At 51.0% G+C, this 11,498-nt stretch overlaps 1 protein-coding gene across 1 annotated transcript in view; it reads left to right on the plus strand.

Moving 5' to 3' along the window:
* The window catches only part of RBM38 (RNA binding motif protein 38), a 43,680-nt gene extending 33,720 nt beyond the window's left edge, over positions 1–9,960 (plus strand). Inside the window, exon 4 of the mRNA XM_064276254.1 lies at positions 9,882–9,960. Coding sequence (XP_064132324.1) covers positions 9,882–9,945 — 64 coding nt within the window. The 3' untranslated portion in view covers positions 9,946–9,960. The remainder of the gene's footprint in view (positions 1–9,881) is intronic.
* Positions 9,961–11,498: the final 1,538 nt, after the last annotated feature.

The following is an 11,498-nucleotide window of genomic DNA, read 5'->3' on the forward strand; positions in this document are numbered from 1 at the left end:
ATGGCTGCTGTAACAAATTATCACAAACAGTGGCTTAAATCAACATCTTTTTATTATCTCACAGTTTTGTAGGTCACAGCCCAGGCCAGTGTGACTCAGCTGGGTCCTCTGGTTAGGTCAAAATCAGTGTGGCAGAGCCGCATTCCTTTCCAGAGTCTTTGGGTATGAATCCACTTTCAAGCTCGCTCTGATCGTTCTTTGTGGTTGTGGGACTGAGGTCCCCATTCCCTGCTGGCCATCGGCTGGGACCCATCTTTTCTCCTAGAGGCCGTCCGTCTTCCTTCCCATGCTTTCCATGTGGCTCCCTCCGGCATGGCGCGTTGAGTGCTCTCATGCTTTAAATCTCTGCAGTTTTCCCTTCTGCTGCATCTCTCTGCTTTTAAGGGCTCATGTGATTACACTGGGCTCACCCGAATAATCTAGGATAATCTCTCTATCTTAAGGCCTGTAAACCTAGTCGCATCTGCAAAGTCCCTTCTGCTGTGTAACGTAATCACAGGTTCTAGGGACTAAGGCATGGACATCTTTGGGCATTGGGGCCATTATTCTGCCAACCACGAGAGTTTGACTTGTGTTTTCTGTCATTTGCAATGGGAAGAACCCCGACTGGTTTGCCCTCTTGCTGGACTTGATTGGTTCATGCAGCTGAAAATCTCTGCTTCAGGAATGGCTAGATCCAGCAGCTCGAACACTGTCATAAAGACTCGAGTTCTCCCTATCTGTCAGGCTCTGCTGGTTCCATGCTTAGGCTCCATGGGGTGCCCCCTGGCTTGTACCCTCTGGATTGAAGTCCCCAGAACAGAAGATATGCCTCTGTCCCACCAGTGCCTAACCCCGGCCAAGCCCATCACAAAGGCATCCACCTCTATCATGCTGGGAGGTCTATCTCTGTACCGTAAAAGTTCCTGCCCGGGCTGGACCCTGGCTGTCCCTTTGATAAGCCTCAGATCTCTAAGTATTTTCCATGTAATTGATAGCACATTGAGCCCCAAAGACCCTCTTTTCCTTCCTCCCGCTATAATGACTTTCTCCTCTGTGCCAGCCGCTGGGGTGCAGCCGTGAAAAGGGGACCATGACCCCTGCCCTCACTGGCGCTCACGTCCAGTAACAGAAGCAAAGAGAAATCATTCAGGTACAGGCTGAGAGGAGGCAGAGAAGAAAGTCAGGTGTAGTGATGGGAAAGGTCAGAGGGGTCCAGGCAAGCCAGCGAGCAAGTGAATGACAGCCCCCCTGGGGAAGAATCACTAGGGAGCCAGCAGAGGGAGGAGCCTTCCAGGGAGCGGCCACAGCATGTGCAAAGGCCCTGGGGCAGGACACGTTTGGCTGGGTTGGGGAGCTGCAGGGAGGCCAAGAGGGCTGGAACATGGTGAAGGGGAGAGGGTGAGCTGGGAAAGTGAGTAGGGGCATGGATGGGGATGAATAGCCCCCCAAACACCCCCCATCCATGTCAAAACAGAAGCTATCTGTGGCTTTGGACTAGCAGCTTCTCGGGGGTTGGGATCACAGGGCCTGACTCAAGCACCCCCTGGCATCTTTCTCTCTGGACCCTTCCTCGGTCCCCCCCCGGTGAGAGCCCTTCCCCCTTACCGCTGTGTTTGTGATTTTACGAGGCCATCGGCAGAGCGACTTCTGCTTTCACTTCCTGCCCAGCCTCCCAGAATATTGTTTGGCACCTCGTTGAGGTTTACACCTGGTGCCCCATTGTCCATTACCTGTCCTTGAGTGGGCTGTCTCAGACAGGTCCTACTGCGAGGGGGTGAGCCCATAGCTCCCCTTACTTTGCACCTCAGTGAACTGCCTTCTCTGGCCTCCAGCTGTTGGCAGTCACCTTCCCGTTACTAAGAGAGATGGCATTTGTATGTGACAGTAATAGCAGCTTCTATTGATCTATTTACTGAATAGGTCTCAAGGATTTATAGTGGAAAGCCTCTCCCCCAACTCTGTCTCTCACCCAGTTCTCTCCCTCTGTTATGGATTGAATTGTTTCCCCCCAAAAAATATGTGTTGTAAATCCTAAAGCCGGTGCCCAAGGCTGTAATCCAGTTTTGGAATAGGACTTTCTTTGTTACGTTAATGAGACCAAAACCGTGTAGGGTATGTTTTAAACCAATCACCTCTGAGATATAAAAACAGCAGAATAGGCACAGAGAAGGAAGCGGGGACGAAGGGAAAGATACACACCACATGAAGATCACCAAGGAACAGAAGCTGAGAAGACACAAGAGTTTCCCCTAGAGCCGGCACCTGAATTTGGACTTCTAGCCTAAGCTGTAAGAAAATAAATTTCTATTTGTTAAAGCCACCCATTTGTAGTATTTCTGTTACAGCAGCACTAGATAGCTAAGGCACCCTCCAAGGCGTCTGAGGCCTCCAGTTGTGACGTGTTTCACTTTGTGGGGGTGTATGTCTATTCTCCCCCAAACCAGGCTTGGTGCTTTCCCCCTGTGAGGTACCTGGCCCTTTTCCCTTAGAGGCGTGGCGAAGATCCGCCACCGAGTACACCAGGGCTTGCCGGTCTGGTCCTTGGCTGCACTGCGTCATGAGCCGCCGGGTGAGTGGGCGTGCTGTATTTACCCAGCCCGGGACGGAGGCCTGAGTTGCATCTTTTGCTGTTTCTGGCAACTGTGAAATGGATCTCCTGGAGCAGGTGTACCTGACAGGGCTCATCTGCAAGACCTGCAGTGTGCCGGTATTTAACTGCCTCTTCTTTCTGGGCCCTCGCACAGCCCTGCTGAGAAGGCACAGTGGAGCCCAAGGACATGCTTTCTTGATTTTTCAGTGATTCAGTGGGACCTGGGCCTCCTGGAATGATTTCATGGTTATTTCATAGGGGTTTTCTATGGGCTCCCTTTAGAGACCTCAGAAATAACCATTAGAAACCAGCCGTTGAAAACCCCATGGAGCACAGTTCTACTCTGACCCACATGGGGTCACCATGCATCAGAGTCGACTCAATGACAACAGATTTGGTTTGGTTTAAAGGAGACCCACACATGCCCAAAGGAACCCTGGTGGTGCAATGGTTAAGCACTCGGCTGTTAACCGAAAGGTTGACGGTTGAAACCCACCCAGCAGCTCCATGGGAGAAAGACCTGGCAATCTGCTCCTGTGAAGATTAGAGCCAAGAAAACCCTATGGGGCAGTTCTGCTCTGTCACACGGGGTCACTGTTAGTCGGAATTGACTTGGCGGCACCCAGCAACAACAACAGCAATGCACGTGCCCAAACCAGCCTCAGAGGTCATCACAGGGTCTTCCCCTATCTGCTTCTCCAGCTTTGCTCTCACTGACTGCTGTCCGCTGACCCCTGGGTTCCTGGCTGTCACCAGGACACTGGTGCCATGCCCAGAGCCCTCACTGCCTGAGGGTGCTCACAGGGCTGCGGCCTGAGGGCTGCCAGAGGAGGCCGGGTGCCATGGGGGTGGGAATGGGCACCTTTGTACCCAACCTGCAGCCCCTGGGTCCTGACCCAGACCCGCCTGTGCTTACAGCCTCCCGAAGCCCCCACCGACCCTCCCTCACATGGAGCCTGGTGGGGACAGACGCCATCCCCTCACTCCACCAGACTCACTGCCACACCACCCCCACATCCTTGTTCCCCTCCCACGCACAACACCAAGACCTTGGTGGGTGTGAACAGAGACAGGCAGGTGCTGGGGTGGAGTGAGGTGGGTGGGGTAGAGAGGGAGGGTCTCCATTCCAGCGGCAGTCAGTCTTGCCTCCGGCTGGGGCTTCGTGACAATTTCACCAGCCCTCAATGTCCCTCTCTAAATGAATTCATCCATGTGTTTGCTCATCATTCAGTCTTTCCCCACTTACTGGAAACCTACCAAATACATGGTCTTAAAGAGCTGTCGCGGCACAGCGGTTAAGAGCTACAACTGCTAACCCAAAAGGTCAGCAGTTTGAATCCACCAGTCTCTACTTGGAAACCCTATGGGGCAGTTCTACTCTGTCCTGTAGGGTCACTATGAGTTGGAATCGGCTTGATGGCAACAGGTTAGTGGGGAAGACAGAAAATACGTAAGTCATCACTCAGTTGATTGTTGAATTTCGGTTCTGATAAATGGCAGCGTGCAGTGCCCAGCTATGCCAGGTATATGCCCCCTTAGGGCCTTTGCACTGGCTGTGCCCTCTACCTGGAACACTCAGGTGTCCACGGGGCTCTCCCCTCACCTCCTGCAGGGCCCACCTTGAGGAGGGCTTCCTGACCACAGTCCCTTCCCCTCCCCAGGACCCTCTCACCCTCTCCTGCTTTATTTTTCTCCATAGTTCTTATCACACCTCACACCTTACACTCCTGTTAACCAAAACCATACCCGTTTCCATCGAGTCGATTCTGACTTACAGCGACCCTGTAGGACAGAGAAGAACTGCCCCATAGAGTTTCCAAGGAGTGGCTGGTGGATTCGAGCTGCCGACCTTTTGGTTAGCCACTGAACGCTTAACCACTGCACCACCAGGGCTCCAAACTTACCATGTCACTTATTATTCCTTATTTGTCTTTTTATTGCTGATACTCTGGTAGAATGTGAACCCATGAGGAAGGCATGTTTTTTTAAATTTTTGTTGTTGAGAATATACATAATAGAATATACACCAATTCAACCGTTTCTACACGTACAATTCAATGACATAGATGACAATCTTTGAGTTGTGTAACCATCCTCACCCTCCTTTTTTGAGTTGATCCTCCCTCACTGCCCCATGAGGGAGGCGTTTTGATCTGTCTTGTTCACCTCTCTATCTCCAGTGCCTAGAAGATTGATCCACACGTAATAAAAAAGTCCAAGCCCATTGTTCTGACTCACAGAGACTCCATGTGACAGAGTAGAACTGCCCCATAGGGTTTCCTAGGCTATAGTCTTTACGAAGCAGATCACTAGGTCTTTCTCCCAAAGAGCAGCTGTTGGGTTCGAACCACTGTGCTGTTGGTTAGCAGTTGAGTGCTTAACCACTGTGCCACCAGGGCTCCTTCCACACATAATAGCTGCTCAATAAATATTTGTTGAATGAATGAGTCACTAGCTGGGGCCTGACCTGTCCAGGTATTCAGGGCTGGGGTGGGGGTGTCGAGGGGCTAGTTTTGTGGGGCCTTGAAGTTTGTACAAGGAGCCCTGGTGGTGCAATGGTTAAAAGTTTGGCTGCTAAATGAAAGATCACTGGTTCCAACCCACCAGCTGCTCCCTGGGAGAAATATGTGGCAGCCTGCTTCTATAAAGATTAAAATTAAAAAACCAAACCCATTGCTGTTGCGTCGATTCCAACTCATAGCAAATATAAACATTACAGCCTTGGAAACCCTATGGGGCAGTTCTACTCTGTCCTACAGGGTCACTATGAGTCGGAATCAACAGGAATGGACAGGAATGGGTTTGGTTTTCGGTTTTAAAGTTTGCGCAGTTTGGAGCACTGTCTCTAAGGAAAAGAAGATACAGTAAGATTAGGTTCAGGGCCTTGGGAAATGAGGGACCGAAGCCAAAGCTCCATTAACCTTGGGTAAGACCACATCTGCCTGCCATAGCCCCGTTTAAGCTGAGACCTGAAGGCCAACTGGCCTTAAGGAAGGGAAAAGCATTCAAGGCAGAGGGAACAGCGCCAGGTAGCCAAGAGCCAGGGAAAGATGGAGGGAAGGCCTGTGTGGCTGCAGCTTGAGGGGCTTGAGGGGTTGGGATTTCAGAATGAGGCCGGGCCTGACTGATGGCAGGACCAAGTGCTTTCCGACCCAGTCCCAGGCCTTCTGCCAGCTGCCTGGAATGCAGCTCCCCTGCCCTGGGGTGGCTACTCACCCCTACCTCACTAGGAGAGGTCCCTCAGGGCTGGCTGGGGAGGCCCTCCCTCCCCTTTCTCCATGCTTGCTCAGAATAAAAGCTCCCAGAGCCCTAGCTGGGGAAGTTTGTCCTGGCCCTTGGCCACAGGCATCCATTTGCATAACAAATGAAACTCCCTGGGCTCCTGGGCTTCGGGCCCAGCTAGCCTGGAGCTACCTCAGTGACTTAAGGACACAGGCCAGGACTGGCTGCGGTGGATGCTGTCCCCCCTCTCCCCAGCCACCTAAACATCCCCCCTGGGGAAGGATGCCCTGGTCCCAGCCTGCTTGGGGTCCTCTCAACTCCGCCAGTTCTCCCCACCAGCCGGGGAGGCAACAATTACACAGCAAATAAACTATGCTGGCCGTGGTCGGCTCCCCATGTGTGTTTGGCATTTACAGCCCTTCTCTCCTTTAGTCCTCACAGCAGCACATTCACAGAGGAGGAAACAGGCTCAGCTACTACGAGGCAGAGCTGGGACTTGAACCCAGGCATTCTGACTCTAGACAACTGCTGTGAATACTTGACCATCTCTGGGTATGCAGTGGTCGCCCAGTAGTTGCGTGCTGCATGAATAGTTACCACCTTGACCTAAGCCCTCCCCAGCGCAGTCGGGGTGAGTGGGTGGCAGCTTCTCTTTCTAGACGGTGAGAGCCCCTGTGCCTGCCTGTCTGTGCTGCTGGTCTCCTGCTTGTTGCCTGGCATGCAGCACAGGTGCTCAGTGTCTCTGGAGGAAGTGATGAAATAAATCAATCCTGGGGCAACTGTCCTTTTTGCCTGGGTGATGCCTTTCCTCTGCAGCATCTTCCGGGGCAGGGATGGGGTGCTTCCGGTGCTGAGCAGCAGCCTGGGCCAAGTGGAGGTGCTGGCCAGGTTGCTGAGGTTCAGGGGGCACTCAGTGTCCACGAGCCTCGCTCACTCTGAGCTGGCTGGGGCTGCCACCTCAGAGCCAGCGAGTCGGCCTGGGGAGGCCTTTGGGGGTCTCACAGGAGGCCCCATTTAGTTTCTCAGGCTTTCCCTGGGTGGCCTCCCGGGCCCTTCCTGCCTCAGGACCTTTGCTCTTGCTGACTGCCCCCCGCCCCCTGGACATCTCCCAGCAGGTCTTCCAGGTCGGCTGCTTTCCTTCCTGTAGGTCTCGGCTTCCACATCACCTGCTCAGAGGCCTTCCACGAGGGCTCACCTAATGTGGAGCCCCTCAGGTATCTCACTCCCACCTGTCTTCTTCAGAGCACTGAGCACAGTTGGGAACGGCTTTTGTTTTCTTGGGTTTTGCCTGTGTCCTCTCTAGAAAGGAAGAGGGAAGAGACACTGGGCAAAATAGAGAGCCAGAGGGAGAGAGACAGAGATAGAGAGACTGACAGAGATAGACTGACAGAGAGAGGCGCAGGGGGAGAGAGACTGACTCAGAGGCAAAGACAAACAGAAACTGAAAGAAAAACAGAAATGGAGGCACAAATAGAGATGGAGACAGGAATGATGAGAGAGAGAGAAAGGAAATGAGAGAAAGTAACATGGAGGTAAAAAAAAAAAGGGAGGCGGGAGTGGGGGTAATGAAAACGTTCTAGAATTAGATTGTGGTGATGGCCGTACAATGTTGTGAATGTACTAAACACCACTGGATTGTACACTTTAAAAGGGCAATGTCCATGGTACGGGGATTAAATCTCATCAAAACAAATGAGTGGACATCACACAAATCCAAATCGAGATACGATCTGCGAAATTTCTGATCGGTACTTGTCAAATTCCTGGGTAGTGCAAACGGTTAATGCGATTGGCTGCTAACTGAGATGTTGGCTGTTTGAGTCTACCCAGAGGCACATAGGAAGAAAGGCCTGGCAATTTGCTTCTGAAAAGTTAGCCGTTGAAAACCCTGTGGAGCATAGTTCTACTCTGACACACGTGGGCCTGCCATGAGTTGGAATTGACTCGGTGGCAACTGTTGCTGAGCTCCCGGCTTCAGGAGGGATAGGGCACATTTTACTTCCCTGGGACCCACCCCCCGCCGGGCACACAGTAGGTGATCAGTTAATGCTGTGTGTTTCTTGGCACCAGCTCACGGGATGCTACTGAAAGAACAGGATTTTTTAATCCAACAGTTTTCAAGCCCTTTTTTTAACCAGCAAAACCCACTTTTTAAAACAAAAAGATACAGAACTTCAGAGTATAATAAAATCAACCCCCACTATCACTACCCAGAACTAAAATTACCCAGAACTAAACATTTCCACTACCCAAAATTAAATATTATTAAGAGTTTGTCATGTTTGTTGCTAGTCTTTTTTTTTTTTTTTAGAAATAAAATGTTACAGATACAGCCAAATCCCTCTTAACCCCTCTCTCCTCCACACTCAGTGGGAGTGGAGCGCTGCCCCTTTCTGCCTGGGATTTTTTTCTTCTTTTTTTTACTTCTTCTTAACTGTGGTAATTATATTGGTAAGAAAACATTTGCCATTTCTATAATCTTCACACATACAGGCTAGTGACGTAATTATGTTTGTTGTTTTTCCTCCACCCTTAACAGAAGCTGAGTGTCCCCTGATTTTGACTTATTTTTAATCCTGAACCTGCCTGGGTTTTTATCTCTATGTTTATGGTTTTAGTCAATCTGCAGTATTACTATATGTGCTTTGTTTAAATAGCCCGTACGTACGGCCCAGGATTTTTGAAGTGCTTCCATTTTGTGATTTTGCTGAACAACACATTAGGCCCACTGGTGGTGGTGGCAGAAGTGGGATCCATACTAAGTAAGAGCTCTCTTTCGGCTCTCTCTGGACTCAGCATTGTCACACAATGTCTTCAAAAGAATCGTAGGTGGAGCCACAAATTGTGGGGCATGGAGTGGAGGTTTGCTTCACTCCCAATTAAGACAGTCCCTAGGGTTAAAGGAATGCTGGGCACATTGCCCTATGGCCACCTGCGGGCACCTCTGGTAGTAATCACAGCAGTAAGGACAGCAGAGCTGGCTTCATGGATGTGGGACCCCTGCAGTCACACAGGGCTCGCACTCAGAAGGATGGCCCTTTTGATCAAGGGCCCCATTTTCCGTGGTTGGTTCTGACAACAATAGCGAACACATGCCGAGCCCTGGCCGTGCACTGCAGGGCCCAGCAATAGCACTGCCTGATTGGATCCTCGCTACGATGTGGAGAGACAGGTGCAGTTATCGTCGACCCATTCTCCAGGTGGAAAAACTGAGGCTCAGAGAGCTCCTGACTCAGGAGCCCTTGCTCTGAATCACCACAAAATGCCCAGTTGGAAAATTGAATCTGATCCACCCCCTTTCTTTTGAAACTGAGGCCAGAGAAGCCAGGGCTTGCTCAAGGCACACGGATCTGACTGATCCCACAACCAGAGGCCACCTGCTTGGTCTGCCCACCTCCTGTTCCGCCTGTGGCCCTGCCCGAAAGCCTCGGGGCTGAATTCATTTCACTGCGTTTCCTTTTCCCGTGGGGACTGTCTCAAGCGGGGGTGAAGCAAACCCTGGGGTTTTAATCAGGGCGGCCACTTCCTCCCCCAGAGAAGCCCGGCCCCTCTCACAACCTGCCTTCTATATTTAGACCCTGTCGGAGACTCTCGGGGTGTCACCTTCTCAGCCAGGAGGGCTGAGGTGTGGCTGGGCCTGTGCAGCTTCCGGCCCTGGGGAAGGAAGTTCCCGAGCTGTTTCCCAAGAACACTGAGGCCGGAGGGCCTGTGGGCAAGTGGTGAGTCAGGGATGCTCCAGGCCCCTCAGGGAAACAGGTTTCTCTACCTGCCCCTCCTCCACAGCCATTTGGGTGGGCACAGAGAAGCCCACTCCCACTTCTTTGTTCACTCATTGAGCCAGTGTTTGCTGGGGGCCTTCCACAGGGACAGAACTCTGTTGGTGCAGTGGATAAGCACTTGGCTACTAACTGAAAGGTCAGCGGTTTGAACTCACCAGCTGCTCTGTGAGAGAAAGATGTGTCAGTCTGCTTCTGTAAAGATTATAGCCTTAGAAACCCTGCGGGACAGTTCTACTCTATCCTATGAGGTTGCTATGAGTTGGAATTGATTCGACGACAAAGGGTTTGGTTTTTGTTTTTTTCCTCAGGGAACCAGAGGACAAGGCCCCCGCCCTCACGGAGCTCGTGGTCCATTGGGAGAGACAGAAATAAACACGCAAATAAATAAAACACAGGAACAGGATGACTGGAGAGTGTGGCCAATGCCATGAGGGTGCTAAATCAGGGTGATGGATGAGGGGAGCAGCAGAGTGGGATAACCCCAGAAACGTGGTCAGAGGGACCTCTCTGAGCTGGACCCCGAGGGTGCGGAAGGGCCTGAATGGGAAGAGAGATGCGGGAGCGCTTAAGACAGAGGGGACAGCAAGTGGCAACATCCAGAGGTTCTGTGCCCAGCGTGGCTGGAGCAAAGAGGTGGAGGCATCACGGTATCGTGAGCTGGTGAAGCAGTTTATTCTGACCTCATTGGCTTGGAAGGAATGTTTCTTGATACCCAGGGATTCCTGAGAGCAGGTGGCACCTTTACACTTCTGTGCCCCTGAGTCACCTGCCCTGGTGCTCACCCAGGCTCACCTCTTGCTCCAAGAGAGTGACCGGGTCCTTTGGTCCCGCCTTTCTTACCCCCAGCCTCAGTTCCCCTAAGTTTGTCATGTCTGAGGAAAGCATGCCTCAGTTGGCAGGCTCTGAAGATGCTCCTTACGGAGAGCAGGCAGGGGTGGGGGCTCTCATAGACTTCTCAAGCTTCACACTCTCTAGGCTTTCCTTCCTACTCAGAAGATGCTCCATCGAGGACCTGCCTGTTGACACGCCTGAGGGACTGTCCCAGATAGTAAGAGCCAGCCCTGAAGCTAGCTGAGACCCAACCCAGGGAGGTGAATACGCCCCTTTATCCCAAGAAAATGCAGACAGATTACTGAGATATGGAAGTGTGCACAGCTTTGCAGGTAAATTAAAAAAATGCAAAGTCCCTTTATACACTGATTCAAAGAGAAAAACGTGACAAAATGATAAAACCCAGTGCTGGCAGGGATAATGGGAACAAGACACGTCAACTCTGCTGTCAGCAGATTCAGATTTTGAATCGGAAACAAGCTCTATAAAATGGTACATACCCTCTGGCCTAGCATGTCAGCTTTTGGGGAATGCTGTACCCGAGGAAATAAGCCTCAGGACATAAATGTTCATGGTGGCACTATGTAAAATAGTGGGGATCGGTGGCCCTCAATAACCTTTAAACCTTAAACCAGAAATACCTCCCGAAGTCTTCTTAAAATCAAACATTAGCTTAACTAGTAAAAAAAGTCTGCCTTGAATATTATGCTTTTTAAAGAACTATCTATATGGGATCAAATTGACAACAGCAACTAGAAAAATTAGATAGGAACCTTAGGGGGCGGTGACTTTATGTTAATGGAGGAGGAACAACTCAGAAAAGGAGGGTCAGGATGGTTGAACAACTCAAAGAATGTAATCAATGTCACTGAGCTGTACATGTAGAAACTGTTGAGTTGGTATATGCTTTTCTGTGTATATTCTCAACAACAATAACAAAAAATAAAAACATAAAATAGTGGGAGTTGGGGGGAGGATCCAGATGACATTTATGGAGTGCTGTCACTGTTTTAAATGCTGAACATGTACTGAGTCTTAAACCTTACAGCCTCTCTGCGAGGTATGAACTAGTACTAGTGCCCCCATTATACAGA

Source organism: Loxodonta africana, chromosome 24 (genome assembly GCF_030014295.1).
Source record: "Loxodonta africana isolate mLoxAfr1 chromosome 24, mLoxAfr1.hap2, whole genome shotgun sequence".
Classification (NCBI taxonomy): Eukaryota; Metazoa; Chordata; class Mammalia; order Proboscidea; family Elephantidae; genus Loxodonta; species Loxodonta africana.